Source organism: Hylobates moloch, unplaced genomic scaffold (genome assembly GCF_009828535.3).
Source record: "Hylobates moloch isolate HMO894 unplaced genomic scaffold, HMol_V3 SCAFFOLD_15, whole genome shotgun sequence".
In the NCBI taxonomy this organism is placed as follows: Eukaryota; Metazoa; Chordata; class Mammalia; order Primates; family Hylobatidae; genus Hylobates; species Hylobates moloch.
In genome coordinates, this window is record NW_026652290.1 from 4,715,223 (window position 1) to 4,737,967 (window position 22,745).

The 22,745-nt window shown below is 52.6% G+C and overlaps 1 protein-coding gene and 1 non-coding gene across 3 annotated transcripts in view; both read left to right on the forward strand.

Moving 5' to 3' along the window:
* The window catches only part of PGS1 (phosphatidylglycerophosphate synthase 1), a 45,108-nt gene that overhangs the window by 9,949 nt on the left and 12,414 nt on the right, over positions 1–22,745 (forward strand). For both annotated transcript variants that reach the window (XM_032176506.2, XM_032176507.2), the window contains exons 2-7: positions 1,718–1,907; positions 6,115–6,192; positions 8,148–8,247; positions 9,244–9,433; positions 10,584–10,762; positions 13,436–13,957. In XM_032176506.2, the coding sequence (XP_032032397.1) occupies positions 1,718–1,907; positions 6,115–6,192; positions 8,148–8,247; positions 9,244–9,433; positions 10,584–10,762; positions 13,436–13,957 (1,259 nt within the window). The remainder of the gene's footprint in view (positions 1–1,717; positions 1,908–6,114; positions 6,193–8,147; positions 8,248–9,243; positions 9,434–10,583; positions 10,763–13,435; positions 13,958–22,745) is intronic.
* LOC116484374 (small nucleolar RNA SNORA30/SNORA37 family) lies at positions 9,830–9,958 on the forward strand. The gene has a single exon (XR_004252547.1). It is a non-coding gene; the product is annotated as a small nucleolar RNA SNORA30/SNORA37 family (small nucleolar RNA).

The window sequence follows — 22,745 nt, forward strand, 5'->3', positions numbered from 1 at the left end:
TTTAGTCATTGAGCAGCAGAAATGAAGTTCTGTGGGCAGAAATGCATCTCCTTCAGCCTTGGCCTCAGTGGAGTGTGGAGTCCGCCAGGCGTGCAGCTTTATGTGGTCGAGCTAACACTGGCCAGAGATGGTGTGTGACCCCACCAAACAGGATGTGTTTGATGGTGAAGGGTATGGCTCATCATCACTCTTTTTTTTTTTTGCCTTTGAGATGGAGTCTCGCTCCAGCGCCCAGGCTGGAGTGCAGTGGCACCATCTCAGCTCACTGCAACCTCCGCCTCCCAGGTTTAAGTGATTCTCCTGCCTCAGGCTCCTGAGTAGCTGGGATAACAGGCATCTGCATCATGCCTGGCTAATTTTTTTGTATTTTTATTTTTAGTAGAGATGGGGTTTCACCATGTTGGCTAGGCTGATCTTGAACTACTGACCTCAGGTAATCTGCCCGCCTCGGCCTCCCAAAGTGGTGGTATTACAGGCGTGAGCCACTGTGCCCGGCCACGGCTCATCATCACTCTTGAGAGGAGCTCATTTTCTCCTGTCTCTCCCTGCTCCAGCTTTTCTTTCCGAGTCTGATTTTGATTGATTGAGACAGGGTCTTGCCGTGCCACCCAGGCTGGAATGCAATGGCGTGATCATAGCTGGGAGAACAGCCTTGAACTCTTGGGCTCAGGAGATCCTCCTGCGTCAGCCTCTTGAGTAGCTGGGACTACAGGTTTGTGCTACCATGCCCAGGTAACTTTTTTTTGAGACAGAGTCTCGTTCTGTCACCCAGGCTGGGGTGCAGTGGTGCGATCTCGGCTCACTGCAACCCCTACCTCCCTGGTTCAAGCAATTCTCCTGCCTTAGCCTCCCGAGTAGCTGGGACTACAGTCACACACCACCATGCCCGGCTAATTTTTGTATTTTTAGTAGAGATGGGGTTTCACCATATCGGTCAGGCTAGTCTCGAACGCCTGACCTTAGGTGATCCACCTGCCTCGGCCTCCCAAAGTGCTGGGATTACAGGTGTGAGCTACTGCGCCTAGCCTGCCCAGCTAATTCTAAACAATTTTTTGTATACACTGGGTCCCGCTATATTGCTCAGGCTGGTCCTGAGCTCCTGGACTCAAGCAGTCGTCCTGCCTTGGCCTCCCAAAGTGCTAGGATTATAGGCCTGAGCCAGCATGCTCGGCATAAATTGGATTTTTAAAGAGAAAAGTGTCTTTTTCTGGGTGCTTCCTTGAATAGAAATCTTGTTTATCTCATGAGTCATAAAGCGGGGCGTCTGGGCTGTAATCATCAGACTTCTGCCAGACTTACCCTTCTGCTAGGTGTCTTTTAGTGGTGGCTGCAGGCAAATATTTTTGAGGTAGATTCATTAGAAGGTTGCCGTGTGGTAGCTAACCATGTGGTAGCTTTTATGAGTTTACTTGTGGATACTCTAAATTTGGCTCCTGAGTTGTTTGGAATTAAAGTTTGGGATTTATCTATAGGTATTGACACTTCTCAAGTTGCTCAGTTAGTAGGCTCTTTAAGGAATAAGAGGAAAGGGGGCTGAAGGAAAAATCCTTTAGCAGAGCTTGAGTTGGGCTCACTTTTTAAAATGTTCTAGAAAATCTGACATTCATAACACAAGCAACACACCCATCTCCCAGCCCCTCTTTACCCCCCAGTAACTGAGGGGGGGCTTCTGCAGAAGTATTTGAGGTGTGACCCAGTTGCATATTTCTTTAACCAGGTCACCATGGCTGTTATTGGCTCCCTTGCTGTCCCCAGCTGTTCCCCAGGTCACCTCCCCACCTTGCTGCCTGTGTCCAGAAGGTGTGCACCGGTTCCAGTGGATCAGAAACCTGGTTCCAGAATTTGGAGTCTCCAGTTCTCACGTCAGGGTGCTTTCTTCCCCGGCAGAGTTTTTTGAGCTCATGAAGGTAAGTTGTATCTAAAGGAAAGAAGTTTGAGTTAGAGTTTTTGGGGGATCAGGTTGGTGAGTCCTGAGTGCTTTCTAGTCTAGAAACTTTTGATAGCTGCCCAAGCTTATTCCTTCTGGGTTTTACCTGTCAGGTTTCAGCTTCATAGATGGTTGAGCTGAGCCACAGTCAGAAACTTGCCTGTGGGGCCAGTGTCTCAGGTGGAGAAGCTCTGAGAAGGCAACAGTGAGAACAAGGACCTACACCTTATTTTTATTATTTTGTTATTTTTGAGAAGGGGTCTCACTATGTTACCCAGACGGGTCTTGAACCACTGGGCTCAAGTGATCCTCCTGCCTCGGCCTCCCAAAGTACTGGCCACCATGTGCGGCCACGGGCCTAGACTTTGATTCTTTTTTTTTTGTTTTTGAGATGCAGTCTCGCTCTGTCGCCCAGGCTGGAGTGCAGTGGCGCAATCTCGGCTCACTGCAAGCTCCGCCTCTCGGGTTCACGCCATTCTCCTGCCTCAGCCTCCTGCGTAGCTGGGACTACAGGCATCCACCACCACGCCTGGCTAATTTTTTGTATTTTTAGTAGAGACGGGGTTTCACCGTGTTGACCAGGCTGGTTTTGAACTCCCGACCTCAGCTGATCCTTCCGCCTCAGCCTCCCAAAGTGCTGGGATTACAGGCGTGAGCCACCGTGCCCAGCCTAGACTTTGATTCTTATGGGCACACTGATTCCTTTTCTTCCATGGAGAAGTTGTGGACCACGAGAAGGGAGGTTAGTGAGGACTGAGGACCTGTGGGTCACATGGGTATGTCCTTGCTAAAGATGACAGGGGAGGAGGGCATCTTTATCTAGTCTGTGTATGATGGACCCCAACCCGGGAATCATCTCCAAACACAGTAGTGTCATCTTGGTAGATGTAGCAGGAAGTAAAAACTCGTGGGTGCGATTTGATGTGCATGAAGAGGCCTTTCAAAGTAACTGGGAATCTAGACATCCTGGGTCTAAGGCTTGTAGTCTTGGTTCTTTAGGGACTCTGTCTTAAGCGTGTGCCTTTCCTCTCTGGTAGTGATGTAAGTTTTGCATTTGGCGGGTTCAGCTTTCAACATGTTACTCAGGTTTACATGCCACATCTGGTTATTCTGGTTAAACTGCTGATTGGAATGAAGTAATTCAACACTAATTTTTAACAGCATGAACTCTGAGTTTGTATTAGCAATGATAGTAGAATGAAGGTCTAGGCCAGGCACAATGGCTCACGCTTATAATCCCAGCATTTTGGGAGGCTGAGGCCAGTGGATCACCTGAGGTCAGGAGTTCGAGAACAGCCTCGTCAACATGGTGAAACCCTGTCTCTACCAAAAATACAGAAGGGTGGCACACACCTGTGATCCTGGCTAGTCAGGAGGCTGAGGCAGGAGAATCGTTTGAACCCGGGAGGTGGAGGTTGTAGTGAGCCAAGATCGCGCCATTGCACTCCAACCTGGGCAACAGAGTGAGACTCCGTCTCAAAAAAAAAAAAAGAAAAAAAGAATGAAGGTCTGATGGGGCCAGGCAAGCAGGCAGAATGCTGAGAGACAATAGGAAATCTAGGTAGAGACTCACCTTTGTGCAGAAAATGAACTCTCACTCATTTGAGTGCCTGCCCATTTTCTCTCTTTTTGTGCTTTTGTTCTGTTTGTTGATCCACGCTTAGCTTGGCTGGCTCATTCAGAATGCATTCTGTGTGTGCACACAGGCATGTCCTTTTGTTCTCCCCTCTCACCCGCCTCCCTGTACTGCTCACCTGTCCTGGGCATCCTTGTTTGTACCGAATGATGCTGCAACTGTTGGCTCTTTGCTCCTACTTGATTTTCTCCTTGGCTTGAAGAAACAGGTTTTTCTTTTCTTTTTTTTTTTTTTTTTTTTAAGACGGAGTTTCGCTCTCGTTGCCCAGGCTGGAGTGCAATGGCTACGATCTTGGCTCATCACAACCTCCGCCTCCTGGGTTCAAGTGATTCTCCTACCTCAGCCTCCTTAGTAGCTGGGATTACGGGCATGTACCACCATGCCTGGCTAATTTTATATTTTTAGTAGAGACAGGGTTTCTCCATATTGGTCAGGCTTGTCTCGAACTCCCAAACTCAGGTGATCCGCCTCCCTTGGCCTCCCAAAGTGCTGGGATTGCAGGCATTAGCCACCGTGCCCAGCCTGAAGAAACAGGTTTCTCAAAGGCGATTTTCTCTGTCCTAATCAACTCTGGGAGGATGACTGACTGGCTCCACATAGTGATCCCCTGGCCAGGAGGTCGGGCCCTGCCTGAGGAGGGTGGGCCTGCAGAGAGCAGGAAGGGGCAGAGAGGCTTGCCTCAGCAGGCCAAGAAGACCCCAGGGCCTCCTTTCCCTGCCATCTGGGCTGAAGCGTGGGCAGATTGTCCTGGTTTGTGTCACACTGAATAGCACGTGTTACTTCCCAGGGCGCACAGCGAGAAGGGAGGACAGTGCTGGTTTCTGCCTGGTCCCCATGCCTTCATTACAGCTGTAGGGCCTGGTGTCCTGTAGTAAACAGTCAGATATGCTTTGGTTGCCTGAACTAAATTGTCTTATGCCTTATTTAATTTTTCCCTTTCTTTATAACCATCACCCCCACAAACATCTGTTTTAGTTGGTAATAAAACAAAGGAAATAGCAGCCTTGGGAAGTTGCTTTGTTTTTTCCTTGTCCGGAAGCCTTTCCTAGTGATTGTTCATGTTTCTGTCTAGTCAAGTTGCCTGTCTTCCTGTGTTGACGATGCAGGGTGGGCTGTGATGTTCCTTCTGATAGGGAAGCAGGTAGATGTGAAGCTGCCTCCCTCTCACCTGGGTCTCCTATGTATCTTTTGGGGGTTTGACCTATGGTAGCGCTGCCATTCTTTTTTTTTTTGAGACGGAGTCTCGCTCTGTCGCCCAGGCTGGAGTGCAGTGGCGCAATCTCGGCTCACTGCAAGCTCCGCCTCCCGGGTTCACGCCATTCTCCTGCCTCAGCCTCTCCGACTAGCTGGGACTACAGGCGCCCGCCAACACGCCCGGCTAATTTTTTTTGTATTTTTAGTAGAGACGGGGTTTCACCGTGGTCTCAATCTCCTGACCTCGTGATCCGCCCGCCTCGGCCTCCCAAAGTGCTGGGATTACAAGCGTGAGCCACTGCGCCCGGCCAGCGCTGCCATTCTTTGTACCCCTGCCTCCTTTTCTGGAGTGGGGCTGCTAGGGAGAGACCCCTGGCTGTTAGGACTGATTTGGGGTATCATCTTGGGGCACTGGTGTGTTCTGCTCATGTGACTATATACCTGTCCGTCTGCGTTTCAAGAGTGATTCGTGTTCAGTATGGACAGTGGAAACTGATGGGTAGAAGGTAGAGAGGGCAGGTTTGAGACAGAATCTTGCTCTGTTGCCCAGGCTGGAGTGCAGTGGTGTGATCACAGCTCATTGCAACCTCTGCCTCCTGGGTTCAAGTGATTCTTCTGCCTCAGCCTCCTGAGTAGCTGGGATTACAGGCACGCGCCACCATGGCCTGGCTAATCTTTATGTTTTTAGTAGAGACAGGGTTTCGCCATGTTGGCCAGGCTGGTCTCGAACTCCTGGCTTCAAGTGATCTGCCTGCCTCGGCCTCCCAAAGTGCTGGGATTATAGGCGTGAGCCACTACACCCAGCCTTCCTTCATTCTTCTTTTTTTTTTTTTTTTTGAGACGGAGTCTTGCTCTGTCGCCCAGGCTGGAGTGCAGTGGCGCAGTCTCGGTTCACTGCAAGCTCCGCCTCCCGGGTTCACGCCATTCTCCTGCCTCAGCCTCTCCAAGTAGCTGGGATTACAGGCGCCCGGCTAATTTTTTGTATTTTTAGTAGAGACGGGGTTTCACCGTGGTCTCGATCTCCTGACCTCATGATCCGCCCGCGTTGGCCTCCCAAAGTGCTGGGATTACAAGCGTGAGCCACCGCGCCCGGCCTGCTTCATTCTTCTTAATGGCCGTGTTGCATTTTATAGTTGGCCTAGACTGAGCTTTACTTTGCAGGCTGAGTATTTTCATTTAGGATTGTGGGACCTTATTTGGGAGGTTACCATACACGTTTCGAGCTTGCTTTAAATGTTAATTGGTGAAGACATAGTTCAGCTTGGAGTGGGATTTGCCTCCCAGGTCAAAGGGTTCTGTTTTCTTAGTGAACCATGAAAATGATGAATTTGAATTTTGAATTTTTCTCCTCTCTCAGGGGCAGATAAGAGTGGCCAAGAGGCGGGTTGTGATGGCATCCCTCTACCTGGGGACAGGTCCTTTGGAACAGGAGCTGGTAAGGTTTATGGGGAGATGGTTGTGGCAGCAATAGTAAATGGGCCCCAACATGCCACAGCTTTTCGTGCCATGGAGTTGGTGTGGAGCTGCCTTTCTTTGGCCTCCATGTCAGAGCCAGCTCTTGTTTTTGTTGCCCCAGATATGGGCATGTCAGGAGGGCCTGGTGAGGAGAGCGTGGAGAGGCCTGGTGAGGAGAGCGTGGAGAGGCCTGGTGAGAGCATGGAGAGGCCTGGTGAGGAGAGTGTGGAGAGGCCTGGTGAGGAGAGCGTGGAGAGGTCTGGTCTGGGCCTTCTTGGCCTCACTGGCAGTGTCCTCCTACCCACACAGGGCCCCAGGCAGCTCTGTCTGCTGGTTCAGGGCTTGGCGACTGTGGCCTGCAGGCCAAATCTGGCCTACCACCTGTTCTGGTGTGGCCTGTGAGCTAAGAAAGAATGGTTTTTACATTTTCAAATAATTGGGGAAGAGAAAAAATAATATTCTGTGACTTATGAAAATTTTAAATTTCTGTATTGGTAAATAAAATTTTGTTGGAACACAGCCACACTCATTCGTGTATTGTCTGTGGTCACTTTCATGCTGCAGCGGCAGAACTGGGTAGTTGTGACAGCGCCCATCTGGCCTGTAAAGCTCCAAATATTTACTCTCTGGCCGTTTACACAAAAGGCTTTCTGACCCTGTACTAGACAAACGGACCTGAGTGCAAGTTGGGCTGGCTGGCTGGTTCTGCCAAGGGCTGGTGTCAAGTGCCAGGGCTGCGGCCAGCCTTGTTTCCCTTGGACTTGCTGTTGTGCCACACTTGTCACTTACAGTGGGAAGGAGCCAGCAGTCACCAGGTTTATATGAGGTGTTGGGGCCAGCGCAGGTTCTGGTGCATGGCGGGATCTGAGGCTCAGCTGCAGTGAGTCTGTGAATGAGATCACGTCTTTCTCTTGGTCTCTTGGGATTGCTTTCCGCTCAGTATAGTGAAACAGACGGGCCCATTGTCCAGAGTTAGTGCCGTTTCTTGGTCTGTCCTTGTTCAGAGTCACTGGTGGGAGCTTATAGGGATTGGAGTGTGGAGAGGGAGGAGCAGTGGGTTCACATGAGCTGTCCTCCCCTTTCTGCCTCTCCTAGGAAGGAGGCCTCCCTTTTTTTTTTTTTTTTTTTTTTTGTGAGATGGAGTTTTGCTCTTGTTGCCCAGGCTGGAGTGCAATGGCGCGATCTTGGCTCACCGCAACCTCCGCCTCCCGGGTTGAAGTGATTCTCCTGTCTCAGCCTCCTGAGTAGTTGGGATTACAGGCATGTGCCACCACCTCGGCTAATTTTGTATTTTTAGTAGAGACGGGGTTTCTCCATGTTGGTCAGGCTGGTCTTAAACTCCTGACCTCAGGTGATCTGCCCACCTTGGCCTCCAAAAGTGCTGGGATTACAGGCCTGAGGCACCGCGCCCGGCCGCCTCCCTCTATTTTTAGGATATACCTTCCACTCCAAGCCTGGAAGCCTGTGTGTTCTCACGGGAGAAGAATGGAATGTCTGCACTGCGGAGAGTGGCCAGTGGGCAGGCCGTGTCTTGGATTCATTCATTTGGCAAATATTTACTAAGCACTCTTTACGAGGAGGGCACTGTTTGTTGTGTCTGTGAGGATTGTCTGTGTTGAAATGTACATGAGACCTGGTGTCGTAGCGTTTCCAGGCTGGCATGGGCTGGCTGTCAGGCAGCACGCCTCTGCCTGCAGGTCCCTTTCCATTCCTGGAGGCCTGGGCCAATCAGGCCCCTGGGTGCTGCTTCTGATGATCATGAAGGTGCTCTCAGACAGAGAGCTTTTGTGGTGTTGGTGTCCGAGTGCGAATGGCACAAACCTATCTTTGGAGAAGATGACGAGGGCACTAGCCGATGGGGTGATTTGTTTTTCTTTAAATACACACACCTCTTTGGGTCTTAATCTTCTCTTCTTCTGTGTTCTTTCTCGGTAGGTGGACTGCCTGGAAAGTACTCTAGAAAAGTCACTCCAAGCAAAGTTTCCTTCAAATCTCAAGGTCTCCATTCTCTTAGACTTCACACGGGGCTCACGAGGTAGGTGGCATGCAAGCCTGGCCCCTCATGCTTCCTGTCTCAGATCCTCAGTCCCAAGAGGAGTTACTGTCACCCCCTTGTCCCCAGGCAGAGACAAGGCTATTTGAAGATTATCCAAGCTGGCCCAGGACTGCCCGATTGTGTGAGTTAGGATTTTTTTCTGCGGCAAGTGACTGAAAGCCCAACTAAAAACAGCTTAGGCAGGAGCCGAGTGCAGTGGCATACCCTGTAGTCCCACCTGCCTGGGAGGCTGAGGTGGGAGGATTGCTTGAGCCAGGAGTTTGAGTCCAGCCTGGGCAACGTAGCCAGACTTTGTCTCTTGAAAAACTGCCTTAGGCAAAAAGACTTTTTGTGGACTCCTGTGACTGATTTGCTTTGTGTGGCTTGTGATTTGAGGTTTGGCTGTGTCGCCAGGATTCATCCCCTAGCTGTTTCCTTTGGGCTGGCTTCCTTCTCAGGCCCTGTGTGGCGTTCCCTGGTGGCTTAGGCTTGTCTCCCCATGACACCTTGTCCTTTGGAAGAGTCTGGTTCCATGAGAATCGGGTCAAAGCTCCTGACTGGCCTGACGGTGGCATGCCCAGCTGGGAGCTTGGAGTGTGCCAAGTAGCCCAGCCCAGGCCTGTGTGCTCCCCCATGGAGCTGGGGGTGAGGGGCAAGGTGGGTAGGGTCGTCCTCACCCAGAGCAGAAATGCTGAGAGTGGGTGGGGTAGTGCCCCAGGAGAAGGTTGGGTGCAGTTACCAGGAGGAGGGTGAATGGGTGCTGTGTGGCAAAAAGAGCAGGCATCTGCCACGCCGAGGACTTCAGGCCTGAGACATGGCCAGCATGCAGGACAGAGCTTGGCCCGGAAGTCCTCTGGCTAGGAGTAGCCCCAGCTGGTGTGACTGATTCAGGTTGACGGTACAGGTGAAGGCGAGGCCACGTGGAGGTGGTTCCTCGTTGGGGGCAGGATGCCTTCCTGTTGTGAGTCAGCTGCTGCTTTCTCTGTCCGTGTTCAGGCCGGAAGAACTCCCGCACAATGCTGCTCCCGCTCCTGCGGAGGTTCCCAGAGCAGGTCCGGGTCTCCCTCTTTCACACGCCGCACCTCCGTGGGCTGCTCCGGCTCCTCATCCCTGAGCGCTTCAACGAGACCATCGGCCTCCAGCACATTAAGGTGTACCTCTTCGACAACAGCGTCATCTTGAGCGGGTGAGTGCTTCCCTCTGTCAGTGCTTTTGCCCTCCTGCTCTGCAGGCTGGAGGGCAGGGGAATAGGAACAGTGGGAAACCCATTCCCCTCATCCTTGGAGAACCTGCTTGTAGGTCTGGCTGCTTTGCACCTGCAGCACCTCCCTGACACTGTGTCTGCCACTGAGGCTAGAAGCCCCCGGGGCTGACTGGAAGCCACTGTTGATTGGGCACTTAGCCTGTGCTGGCCACTCAGGTGTGTTGTCTGTTCCCACCCTCACCGACCCTCTGTAGTATTTTCCTCACTGTGTACATGTGGAAACAGATCAGAGAGGGTGAGTCACTTTGTCAGGTAGACAGAGCCAGAAAAATAAACAAGAGTCAGACCTGGAAGTCCAGGTCCTTAGGTTGATAAATATGGTCCCTTTCACAGGCCCTCCCCTCGGCAGTGGGGCCAGGGTTGGGTTGCTGGTGCTGAGAGAAAGCCCTTGATTGCATCCTTGCTCTGGGACTGTACCAGTGGCAGCTGTCACTTAGTGGGACAGAGAGAACAAACAAACATGGGCTCTGATAAATAGCCCTGCATGGGCTAGGCGCAGTGGCTCACGCCCGTAATCCCTCACTTTGGGAGACTGAGGCAGAGGGATCACCTGACGTTAGACGTTCAAGACCAGCCTGGCCAACATGGTAAAGCCCCGTCTCTACTAAAAATACAAAAATTAGCTGGGTGTGGTGGCGCACGCCCGTAATCCCAGCTACTCGGGAGGCTGAGGCAGGAGGATCACTTGAAGCTGGGAGGCAGAGGCTGCAGGGAGCCAAGATCATGCCACTGCACTCCAGCCTGGGCGACAGAATGAGATTGTCTCAAAAAAAAAAAAAAAAAAAAAAAAAAAGCCCTGCGTGGTTAGTTGACTTCATGTGTCTGCATCTCCTCTTTTCAGCTAGATTGTCGGCTCCTTGAGAGGAGGAGCCTGTGGGTCACTTTGCTGTTTCACCTTGGATCGACTCTGGCTTTGTCTTTTGCACATGTTCATTGCTGGGTAGCTATTTGTTAACCATCCTGACCTGAGTTTGTCACACTCCTGCTAGTTCACCTGAGACCTGGGTCACCAGGACACGCTGCTGCATACCCTTGCCTGAGTCCTCCTCACCTGCGTCTTCCCTCCTTATAGGGCAAACCTGAGTGACTCCTACTTCACCAACCGCCAGGACCGCTACGTGTTCCTGCAGGACTGTGCGGAGATTGCCGACTTCTTCACGGAGCTGGTGGACGCGGTGGGGGATGTGTCCCTGCAGCTGCAGGGGGATGACACGGTGCAGGTGGTGGATGGGATGGTGCATCCTTACAAAGGTAGGGGCTGCCGCTGACACCCTTCTGTGGCTGTGGGTGGGGTGGAGTGAGGGCCCAGGAGAGCACACCTCTGGGTGGCCCTGCCACAGGCATAGGAGACTTGGGTGGCAGGGCTTCATTCTGCTTTTGTCCTTGAAGCCAGACAGATGTGACTCACTGACCATCAGTCATGCTCTGTGGGTGAGAGAGCCGGCCCGGGAAGGTGGGAGTGTGGGCTTGGGACTCCTACTCCTTGAGGTGGAGTCACTCAGGTTTGCACTATAGGGAAGGAAGACGCAGGTGAGGAGGACTCAGACAAGGGTATGCAGCAGCGTGTCCTGGTGACCCTGGTCTCAGGTGAACTAGCAGGGGGGTGACAAACTCAGGATGCAGTTAACAAATAGCTACTCAGCAATGAACTTGTGTGCCTGGGAGAGTGACCCAGAGCCTGCCCTGCATCACAGGAAGCAACTAGGCCAACAGCTGTTCGCCTAGGGCCCATTTCCCCAAGCCTATCACCTGGGCCTGTGGCTCCCAGCTCCCTTGAGCTCTGTAGCCCCCTGCCTGGAAAGTGAAGTGGAAGAGCTCTCAGCTCTGCCCACTGGAACCAGGCAGGTTCTGGCACGAGTGTTCTGGGGCATTTGCGTTCCTGTGATTCCTGTGGCTGTGGCTCCCCCATGGCCTTTAGAGGGCTGCTGCTGGATTTGCAACAGTGTTCTGAACTTGGGGAGGAGGAGCTGAACTTGGACCTTGTTGGGAGAAGAGCTCTTTGCGTCTTGTGGACCTAGAATGGAAGCATTTAAGTGGGCCGTCTGGTGGAAGCCCTGTCCTTGTGTCAGGGGAGCCCTGGGCCTCAGACCCCGACTGTGATGGTGTGATGCTCTGCCTGCCGCCATGCTCAGTTCCTACCGTTGTATTTTGAATTTCATCCATAAAGAGCTTGTGGAGCTCTCTATCTCTCTTGCTGAGTGCCTACCTAGCATCCTTAGCTTTGCCTTTTGGCCCAGAAAGCCTAACATATTTACCATCTGACCCTTAAAGAAAATGTGTGTGGATCCCTGGTCTAATGTAATGGGCCAGGCATGGATATGAGAGAAAACAGGCTGTGCTTAGGCCAGGATGAGAGCCAGCACGCTTGGAGCAGGAGCGGGGAGACTCGAGCCCAGCTGTGCTTGGGAGAGTGAGTCCACAGAGAGGCTCAGGGTGTGCTCAGGGCCCCCGGCGCTCCTCCCTCCCGCAGCCCTGTCCAGCATGCGGCAGTGTGACTCCTTTCTCCCCTGGAGGGTGTTGGCATCAACAGGCTAGACTCCCGCATGGGCTGGTCCTTCTCTTTGTTCTGTAGCCCAGCCCTAAAAGACACTGAGTGTCTGTTCCTGCCCTCAGCTCAGACCATGCAAGCCGGCAAGGATGACCTGGGACAGCCCCCCTTCCCTGTTTCACTTCCCTGATCAGGCTTGCCAAAGCCTTGTTTTATCAATCCTTTATTAGACAATCAACTTTGGACAGTTGATATTCTCCATTTTTGTATCGTTTTCATTCTAGTAATTTCTATTCATATGTATATATACACATATGTATGTATATATTTTTGAGATGAAGTTTTTTGCTCTTGTCACCCAGGCTGGAGTGTGGTGGCACGATCTCAGCTCACTGCAACCTCTGCCTCCGAGGTTCAAGTGATTCTCCAGCCTCAGCTGCCCGAGTAGCTGGGGTTACAGGCACACACCACCACACCTGGCTAATGTTTGTACTCTTGGTAGAGACAGGGTGTCACCATGTTGGCCAGGCTAGTCTCAAACTCCTGGCCTCAGGTGATCTGCCCGCTCCAACCTCCGAAAGTGCTGTGCTGGGATTATAGGCGTGAGCCACTGTGCCCGGCCTGTTCTTATTTTTATTTTTTGCTTCCCTATACTGTATTCTTGGTTTTATTCTATTGTTTCTTTCCCGTCTTCTTGAGTTGGAGGCTTAACTCATTAATTTTCAGCTTTGTCTTGTCTGATAATAGCATCTTTCCCTTCAGTGTGTCTGCATGGTCTCCTGTCACCAGTGTCTTGTCCAAATACAAAAGGCACCCCATGCAGAGCCTGAGCCTGCCCGTTCTTCCTCTCTCTCAGGCGCTGTTACTGCTGTGGGAAGCTTTCCCACATGGTGATGTGCTTATCCAAGCTGATGGCTTGCCCTGTGACCCCATCTGTGGAATATGCATGCTCCTTTTTTGGTTATACTTGCATGTCTTTATTTGACTGAGCTTCCTTATTGAAGTAGAACATGCACCCCGAGCACCAGTCGCAGGTGTACAGCCATGAACCTGTTCCTAGTGGACCTGCTTCCTGGAGGCCCCCTGTATGTCCCCCACAAGGAATTATCCCAAAGGTAACCACTATCCTGATTTCTCTCCCTGTCAGTTTGTCTTGCCTGGTTTTGAGCTTGTTTGTAATTGGAATGATATGTCGACATGCCTTTCACTTCCTCCTGAGTGTGGGCTACTGTGGACCAGGCCCTTGTCTTGGGCAAGCTGTATCCCCAGAGGAGCCTCGCTCTGGGCTTGGGGTCCTGGGCCCACTCAGTGAGTGTTCAGTGAACATCCAGTTGTAACATCTGCACCTGCCTATCACATGCCCTGTCCCCTGAGCTGGGCAGAGTCCAGACCCTCCATTTCTCTTCCCTTCACTCTTCTTTCATGTCTTCCTCTAGGTGACCGGGCCGAGTACTGCAGGGCAGCCAATAAGAGGGTCATGGATGTGATCAACTCAGCCAGGACCCGCCAGCAGATGCTGCATGCCCAGACCTTCCACAGCAACTCTCTTTTGACCCAGGAAGATGCAGCAGCTGCTGGGGATCGCAGACCAGCCCCTGACACCTGGATTTATCCGCTGATTCAGATGAAGCCCTTCGAGATTCAAATCGATGAGATTGTCACTGAGACCCTGTTGACTGAGGCGGAGCGCGGGGCAAAGGTCTACCTCACCACTGGCTACTTCAACCTGACCCAGGCCTACATGGACCTGGTCTTGGGCACTCGGGCTGAGTACCAGATCCTTCTGGCCTCACCAGAGGTGAATGGCTTCTTTGGGGCCAAGGGGGTGGCCGGCGCCATCCCAGCGGCCTATGTGCACATCGAGCGGCAGTTCTACAGCGAGGTGTGCAGCCTGGGACAGCAGGAGCGGGTTCAGCTTCAGGAGTACTGGCGGAGGGGCTGGACGTTCCACGCCAAAGGTGCGCAGTGGCTGGCTGGAGGATGGCCCAGCGTGGGACAGCCACAAGCATGGGCAGGGGGTGGGGAGCCCTGGCGCCTGCCTGTTAGAGTGCTGCACTTCTCCCTTCTTACCTTCCCAGCAGCCCTTGCAGGCACATCATAGCTGTCCCATGACTTGGGGAGAGGAGAGCATTCATCTCCCCAAGGGGATTTTTTTTTTTTTTTTTTTTTTGAGACAGTCTTGCTCTGTTTCCCAGGCTGGACTGCAGTAGCATGATCTCAGTTCACCGCAACTTCCACTTCCCGGTTCAAGCAGTCCTCCCACCTTAGCCTCCTGAGTAGCTGGGACTACAGGCGTGTGCCACCATGTCTGGCTAATTTTTGTATTTTTGTAGAGATGGGATTATACCATGTTGCCTAGGCTGGTTTTGAACTCCTGAGCTCAAGTGGTCTGCCTGCCCTGCTTCCCAAGAAATGAATTTCAGTTGTGTAAAATCCGTCTCTTATGCATCAGAGACTGTATATGGTCACATCATTTGGTGGCTGTGGTAAAGATGTGGTGACATAATCTCTCCTAAGAGATGGAGAGGAACATGTCTTAGCCGTGAGACGGAATGTCGCTCTTGTCGCCCAGGCTAGAGTGCAATGGTGCGATCTTGGCTCACTGCAACCTCCTCCTCCTGGGTTCAAGCGATTCTCCTGCCTCAGCCTTCCGAGTAGCTGGGATTACAGGCCTGTACCACCATGCCTGGCTAATTTTTTATTTTTAGTAGAGCTTGGGTTTCTCCATGTTGGTCAGGCTGATCTTGAACTCCCGACTTGAGGTGATCCGCCCGCCTTGGCCTCCCAAAGTGCTGGGGTTACAGGTGTGAGCCACCATGCCCAGCCCTTAGCCTTGTCTTGATTGTCAGAGTTCCTGCTTGTTGGCAACTTTTTTTTTTTTTTTTTTTTTTTTTTTTGAGACGGAGTCTTGCTCTGTTGCCCAGGCTGGAGTGCAGTGGCACGATCTCGGCTCACTGCTACCTCCGCCTCCCGGGTTCAAGTGATTCTTGTGCCACAGCCTCCCTAGTAGCTGAGATTACAGGCATGCACCATCACGCCTGGCTAATTTTTGTATTTTTAGTAGAGATGGGGTTCCACCATGTTGGCCAGGCTGATCTTGAACGCCTGACCTTGTGAGCCACTTGTCTCGGCCTTCCACAGTGCCAGGATTACAGGCGTGAGCCACTGCGCCCGGCTGGCAATGCCTTTCTCAGGGAGAATGAGGATTCATTAGGGATCATTTGTTTTGGCATCAGCAGCCCAGTTTTCCTGTCTTTTCCTCACTATTGCTATTGTTTTTTTCCCTATATGCCAATGTCTGCCTTTTTTCCCCATAGCTGAGGAAATGGAGGCTCTGTGCACAGTCTTGCTGGTGGGGGTGGTAGGAAGAGGGTCACACTCTGCATTGCGTGTTTATCCCTCTCAGGCATCTGGCGGAGCAGCCGAAATGGGGCAGAATCCCAGGGGCAGCTCTCCGAGACATGGTACAACGTGCTGGAAACCTTGTGCTTAGCAGTGGGCTTACCCCATGGCCTCTTAATGCTGGGAGGGTGCCCGCCTCTAGCAGCGGGACCATAACTCCTTTCTGATGCTGGGGACCCCCAATCTCGGGGCTAGTCTGTCTAGAGAAAGGGAAATGGTGCCCGGAGGCCCCTGCACCATGAGTACATCCCACGGCTTTTCTGGCTTCTCCCTGGGCAGTCCAGAGGCCTGTTTTGCTCCTTCTCTTGTCCTGGTCCTAGTGGCTTTCGGAAGAGCTGAGTGAGTGGGAGGCCTCCACGGATGGGGCCTCTAGGCTGTGGACTGCCGTGGGCACACAGCTGTGTTGTTGAGACTTGAGGCACTTTCTGGTGCTCAGGTGGTTTGTTTTTGTTTTTGTTTTCTTTAAACCAGTGTTTTTCAACTGGGGGATGCGTTGTAAGAAATACTGAAGCTGGCCGGGCGCGGTGGCTCATGCCTGTAATCCCAGCACTTTGGGAGGCCGAGGCGGGCAGATCATGAGGTCAGGAGATCGAGACCATCCTGGCTAACGTGGTGAAACCCTGTTTCTACTAAAAAAATACAAAAAATTAGCTAGGTGTGGTGGCGGGCGCCTGTAGTCTCAGCTACTTGGGAGGCTGAGGCAGGAGAATGGCGTGAACCCGGGAGGTGGAGCCTGCAGTGAGCTGAGATTCCGCCACTGCACTCCAGCCTGGGCAACAGAGCGAGACTCTGTCTCAAGAAAAAAAAAAAAAATACAGAAGCCCAGGTTCCCCTAGACCTTCATCCAGCTCTGTGGGGATTGAACCCACCATGGTGTTTGAAAAACACCCTTAGGAGATTCTGATGCCTTAAGAACCACTGTCCCAGCCTGGAATGAGAAGCTTGTGGCCTGTCCAGGGCATCCCATGTGGTGCTTTGAGGCCCACAGGCCTGTCTAGGCAGGTGGCATTGTTTGGTGCGGGAAGCGACTGCCACACTGTCCTGCAGGGCCCATCCTGGCATGTGTCGTGGCTGAACCAGGCTGGTGGTCAGTGTCTCAGGGCAGGTGGCCCCAGCCTGTGGTGGGTGTGGAAAGTATTTTTGGATTGGCGTTACTTCTGGGAATAACAACAGTACCCAGGGATGGGGTATTGAAAGAGTTGGCCAGTGGGGCAGCTTTGACCTTTGGGGAGGCCTCAGACCCACACTGTCGTGTGCTGGAGAGGTGCAGAGGAGTGGCTAGGCGTCACTCTCCTCGGCTGCACTGTGCTGGAACGATGAAGAGGCCCCTTAACTCAGCCTGGAGGGTGGGAGGCTCCTGGCCTGTGGCGTCTGACTCTGCCATGGGTTATTTCCCTGAAGCGGCTTTGATAAAAGTGAGCTGACTCCCCAGTTACCGCTGAAACAGAAACACCCAACCTGCTTTTCCGGTGCGTCTTGCCTTTTCCCGGACTGATGTGCTTCTGCCGCTCCCTCTCTCCTGCCCTGGGGGGGGGGGGGGGGGGGGGGGGGGGGGGGGGGGTGCCCTGCAACCCAGGAGTGCTGGACGAGTGGGAAATTGGGGATGATCTTACAGCTGGATCCCAGGGCACGTGCCCGTGTGGGGGATGGGATTGGGGGATAGTTGGCAGAGGTGGGTGAGGGATGGATGATGCATGGAGGGGGCTGCTGCTGAGCAGAGGGGCTTCACCCTGAAGCCAGGAACCAGAGGTCTGAGGTCACTTGATGCTGAAGTGAGAGGCGAGGGTCCTTCCCTGCTCAGTGGTTGTGTCCCTAGTGGGATCTTAAGTCAGCACCTCTTTGGGCCCATCTTTTGATAGTCTCTTCCTCCAGGGCGGCCTGTGTCAGGTGAGAGATGAGTGGGCAGCCGCCGGGTGCCTGTGGAATTCGATGGCTGGCCCAGTGGACCATTTCCTGACTGTCTACCCTTTGCAAAGTGCTTGCTGGGTACAGGCTATTTGCCTCTTTGGGTGTGTCTGTGTTTGGGCCCCAGAAAATTCCTGCCGGTGGCTATGCACTGATACCTCCACACCCTTACTTAACAGGCTCCTGTAGGACAGGCCTGGGCTGATCTCAGCTCCTTCTGCTCCCAGAAGCCCTTGGGCAGAGGTGGGTAAGCCAGGACTGTGTGGATTCCAGATCCTCACCCCTCAGACAGCACTCTGCTGTCAGCACAGCACTCTCTGGGAGCCAGGCAACAAGAGGCTTCACGGAGTGACTGTTGAACTTGCTGGTGGCCCCGTGAGTGTGGTGATGCAAGGAAGAGCAGCATGGGGGGAAGAGGCACCTTCTCATGTGAAATGACCCCGTGGCTCACCAGCTGCCAGTGGATTTGTGCAGTCTGGTGACAGAAAATTCAGAGGGCTGGCGTTTATTCTTTAGTGTTTTCTGTGTTGTCAAGTACTGCCAGGACTGTCTAGCAGTTGCTTAGATGCCTTGTTGGAAAGATTCTTTTTTTTTTGAGACGGAGTCTCGCTCTGTCGCCCAGGCTGGAGTGCAGTGGCGCAATCTCGGCTCACTGCAAGCTCCGCCTCCCGGGTTCACGCCATTCTCCTGCCTCAGCCTCTCCGAGTAGCTGGGACTACAGGCGCCCGCCACCGCGCCCGGCTAATTTTTTGTATTTTTAGTAGAGACGGGGTTTCACCGTGGTCTCGATCTCCTGACCTCGTGATCCGCCCGCCTCGGCCTCCCAAAGTGCTGGGATTACAAGCGTGAGCCACCGCGCCCGGCCGGAAAGATTCTTGTGTGATAACCATTTGCCGATCGTTCAACAGCCTGATACACCTCTTTTGCATACTGTGCTGATTTCTTAACATGTTTTACGTATCAATCAGTCAATTAGTCTTTCATGTATCTCTATCACTTTCAATAAATTGAGATGTTTCTAAGAACCAGAGGAACACTCAACTATTTAAAGGCATGCACTAGAGACTTCTTTTGCAATATGGTTTATCTATTTCATTCTTACTTGGATTTTTGTAAAGGGTGCCTATTTAGAATACTCAGGAGAAGCCATGCAAGTGTGATTTGGCGTAGGGATTACTAGACTTGAAGTCTAGAAGCCTGGTTCTGAGTCCACATTTACCTGTGGCCACAGCTGAGGGGCCTGGCTTAACCTCCTTCCTGTGCAGTCGAGGGATGGCTCTAGATTGTCAGGAGGACACAGGGAACAGGGCTGATGTTTGACTTTCTGTAAAATAACTGTATGGTTTCTAGGCCAGGTGAGGCACCCTGGTGGGGTGCGTGGAGATTGAAATCACACTGGGGGCCGAGGGCCGCTGTGCGTCCCTGAGCGAATAGATTGGCAGAAGGGAGTGGGGTGGGGGTCTTGGATCCCCTGGTGCTGTGTCTCTGGCCTTGCTCCCTGTAGTTCTGTTGTGCTGATTTGGTTGTGAAGGAAGGTGCTGCCAGGCCTCTTCACCTGCATCGCCTTGGCTTTGGGAGGTGGGGCTGAGTGGGCATCTGGGTTGGATCTCAGGCAGGTGGCAGTTCCTCTGATTCATGGTTGTCAGTTTCCTGTTGCCTGGCCCTCACTCCTCGCCCAGCAGGTGTGGTGGGACAAGGTTCTGGGAGCTGGAGTAGAATTTGGACTCTTAACGGGAAGTGCCTTGTGCTGCCGCAGACACATCTGGATGGGTGCTGAGCTTTCCTTCCCAAACCTGGTCCTGATCGGGGGTAGGGTACAGGCAGGAGCAGCCCGGCCTTGTCAGCCATTGAAAGTGTGGTATCTGCTGGGTGCCAGTAAGCTCACCTCGAGGTCTTGAGAGGCAGCTGCAGGGGAGGCTGAGTATGAACTGTGTCAAGCCAGTTCTTCTGTCTCTCTTCATCTTTCTGCTCCATGGAGGTGAGGGACAGAGTGAGTGGTGCCCATCCCATTATCACATTCAGGCAGGAGCCACGCTGTGCTGAGCCAGGCTGTGTCCATCTGCTGGAACGTGGGCTCTGCCCTCTGGCGTGCATTTCATGAGGAAGATCAGAAAATGAGTTTTAACGTGTTGACTTCAATTTCTTCTGGACGAAGTATTCTAGCACTAACAACACAATGTGGGTGGCTAGGGCGGAGCAGGGTGTTGGATTAAGAGATTTCTGGCTCATGCTGACAGGGAAATCTGTTAATGGTTGTGAGAATGTCACTATTTTTATTGCCTTCCTGATAGGCCAGTTGGCATTCTGCCCAAAGGTGAACTGATGGTGAGAGGCGGGCAGCCCCACCCTGTTTGCCTAGGCCACACGTGGGGCGGCTCTCCCCTGGGCACCCAGTGGGTGTGGTAGGGGTGCTGTGCCCGTGCAAATTGCTCGCCTCAGGCTGAGCACACACACCAGCCTGTGGGCCCTTACAGTTTGTCAGAGCTGTACTAACGTCAGAGCAGGTGAGCGCTTACCCTGTAAGGATAAGACTGGGATGTCTTCTGTCCCCTCTGCGTTTTTATTGGAGTCTGAAAACCCTGTGAGATTTATTGCAGAATACCGTGGGAGTGCTTGAGGGAGGAGTACATGTTCATGCATGTACTCTTAAAATGTTCGTGCACTTCTGCCTTAGAACTGCAAAGGCCTGGCGCGGTGGCTCACGACTATAATCCCAGCACTTTGGGAGGCCAAGGTGGGCGGATCACCTGAGGCCAGAAGTTTGAGACCAACCTGGCCAACATAGTGAAACTGTGTCTCTACTAAAAATACGAAAATTAGCCGGGTGTGGTGGTGCATGTCTGTAATCCCGGCTACTTGGGAGGTTGAGGCATGAGAATCACTTGAACCTGTGAGACGGAGGTTGCAGTGAGCTGAGCTCGTGCCACTGCACCCCAGCCTGGGCGAGACTCTGTCTCAAAAACAAAACAAAAAAACAAAATAGGCCAGGCGCAGTTGTAGCTTAACGCCTATAATCCCAGCACTTTGGGAGGCAGAGGCGGGTGGATCACCTGAGGTCAGGAGTTTGAGACCCAGCCTGGCCAACATGGTGAAACCCCGTCTCTACTAAAAATACAAAAATTAGCGGGGCATGGTGACAGCTGCATGTAATCTCAGCTACTCAGGAGGCTGAGGTGGGAGAATCGCTTGAACCCAGGAGCGGGAGGTTGCACTCCAGCCTGGGTGACAAGACGAAACTCTGTCTCAAAATGAAATAAAATAAAACCAAAACTTCAGAGCTTTTTTTTTTTTTTTTTGAGACGGAGTCTTGCTCTGTCACCCAGACTGGAGTGCAGTGGCATGGTCTCGGCTCACTGCAACCTCCACCTCCTGAGTTTAAGCCATTCTCCTGCTTCAGCCTCCCCAGTAGCTGGGATTACAGGCACGCACCAGAATGCCCAGCTAACTTTTGTATTTTTAGTAGAGATGGGGTTTCACCATGTTGGCCAGGCTGGTTTTGAACTCCTGACCTTGTGATCTGCCCGCCTTGGGCCCCCAAAGTGCTGGGATTATGGGGGTGAGCCACTGCGCCTGGCCTTCAGAGCTTTTTTTACACTTAATTTGACCTTTTTTGGGAGAGACATTATTACTCTCAGTTTGTTTATTTTATTCAAACAGATATTTAACAAATACCATCTGTGTCCCAGGCATCATTCGGGACATTGGGAATGGATCACTGAGTACCAGACAGACTAACTCCCTGCCCTCCTAAGGCTTATAGTTTGATGGAAAGCAGATAATAAGCAGATGCATCTCTACAAATATCAGGGAACGAGTTACGAAGAGCAGAGCAAGAGAAGTCTGCAGGCTGCTGCGGGATCTGTTACAGGGGGGCTCAGGGAGGGCCTCTGAGGAGCAGACACTCGGGCAGTTGGCCTGAGTGAAGAGGGAGCATCCATGCCACCGTCTGGGGCCGGAGTGCGCTGGCAGATGGGACAGAAATGAGAAGCCCCCCCTCGACCACATGAGGCTTGCAGAACACTCCCAGGGCGCTGGGAGTGGTGGGCACTGAGATTGGAGGGTGGGCAGGGCCTGTTGAAAAGGGCTCAGAAGCCACGGTGCGAGTGCTGAGGGAGCGCTGCCATGGAGGCCAGGAGTGCCGAGGCCTGGATCAGCCTTCCGCAGGGCAGTGTGACTGTGCAGAAGGGCAGGGGCAGGCGTCCTTTCTGAAGAGGAGGCCGAGCAAGGAGGCAGCAGCAGTCCCAACTCCAGGTCCTCCTCTGGTGTCCCCGCGACACTTGATTTATAGTGAATGTGGAGTAGCAGCCGCCTCTGCTTCCCCTGCACCCTGCCCTCTCTGGCACCCAGGGCTGCAGCATTTATTTCTGCCCCATGAACTGCCAGCAGTCAGTCCCCTCCCAAAAGCACTTGGTCCGCAGAGGGCTGCTTCCTCCCTCTGCAGACTATCGTTCCTGCTGCAAGTCTCCCTAATCTGATGGTTCCTGGAATAGTAAAGATGTCAGGCCCAAAGGTCAGGCCCTGGGATGAAGAGTCGGGCGTGATAACCAGTTTACAGCCTTGGACTGGGGAACAGATTTCCCAACAGCGAGTCCCAGGCGTGATAGTCTTAGCCCTGTGTATACACAGCCTGACATCCTGACTGGTGCTGCAGGTCTGACCGGAGCTCCAGACCACTCAGGCCTAGGGTGAGGGAGATGAAACAGAACCTAAAGGGCTCCTGCTTTTTTTTTTTTTTTTTTTTTGAGATAGGGTTTCTCTCTGTTGCCCAGGCTGGAGTGCGGTGGGGGTAATCTTAGCTCACTGCAGCCTTGACCTCTAAAAGGGCTTTTAGATTCCCCTTCCCTCGTTGGAAACTTCCTAGTTGTCCTCAGGGCACAGACCAATGGCTAAAACTCCTGACTTGTGAGCTGAAATCTTGAAAAACTATTGTTCCCAGCTGCCCTGGCCTGTGGGGCACGCTGGGGTGTGGGCATCTCACAGCAGCACCCTGTGGCATCTCTGGACCTGGCAGGTGCTTGACTCATGCTGTCTCCTTAGGGCTCCCCAGAGGGCATCAGACTGGCATGTGGTCGTTATTTTCTTTCTGATGGAGAAAGATTGCAGTGCAAATAATTCTGGCGGGGAAGTTGATGGGCAGTCTCAGGTACGTTGAAAACATGAGCTACCTCTCTAATCCTGAGCACTCACCTGCTGAAAAACCCTTATTCTTTCTATATGGGAAACATAGACATAGAGACTGTCTACAGATACATAGACTGTCTATCTTGGGGTCAGGAATGAGCAATAGATGGAGAAGCGGTTGTGCGTATGATGAAGTTGTGCACTGGAGGTGGCCTGCCTGCCTCTGAGCTCTGGCCTCTAGGTGGCCTCATTAAGAACCGAGCCAGTGCTTAGGTGGATTTGGCAAATAAAAAGTATGTGTAGAACCACACACCTCCA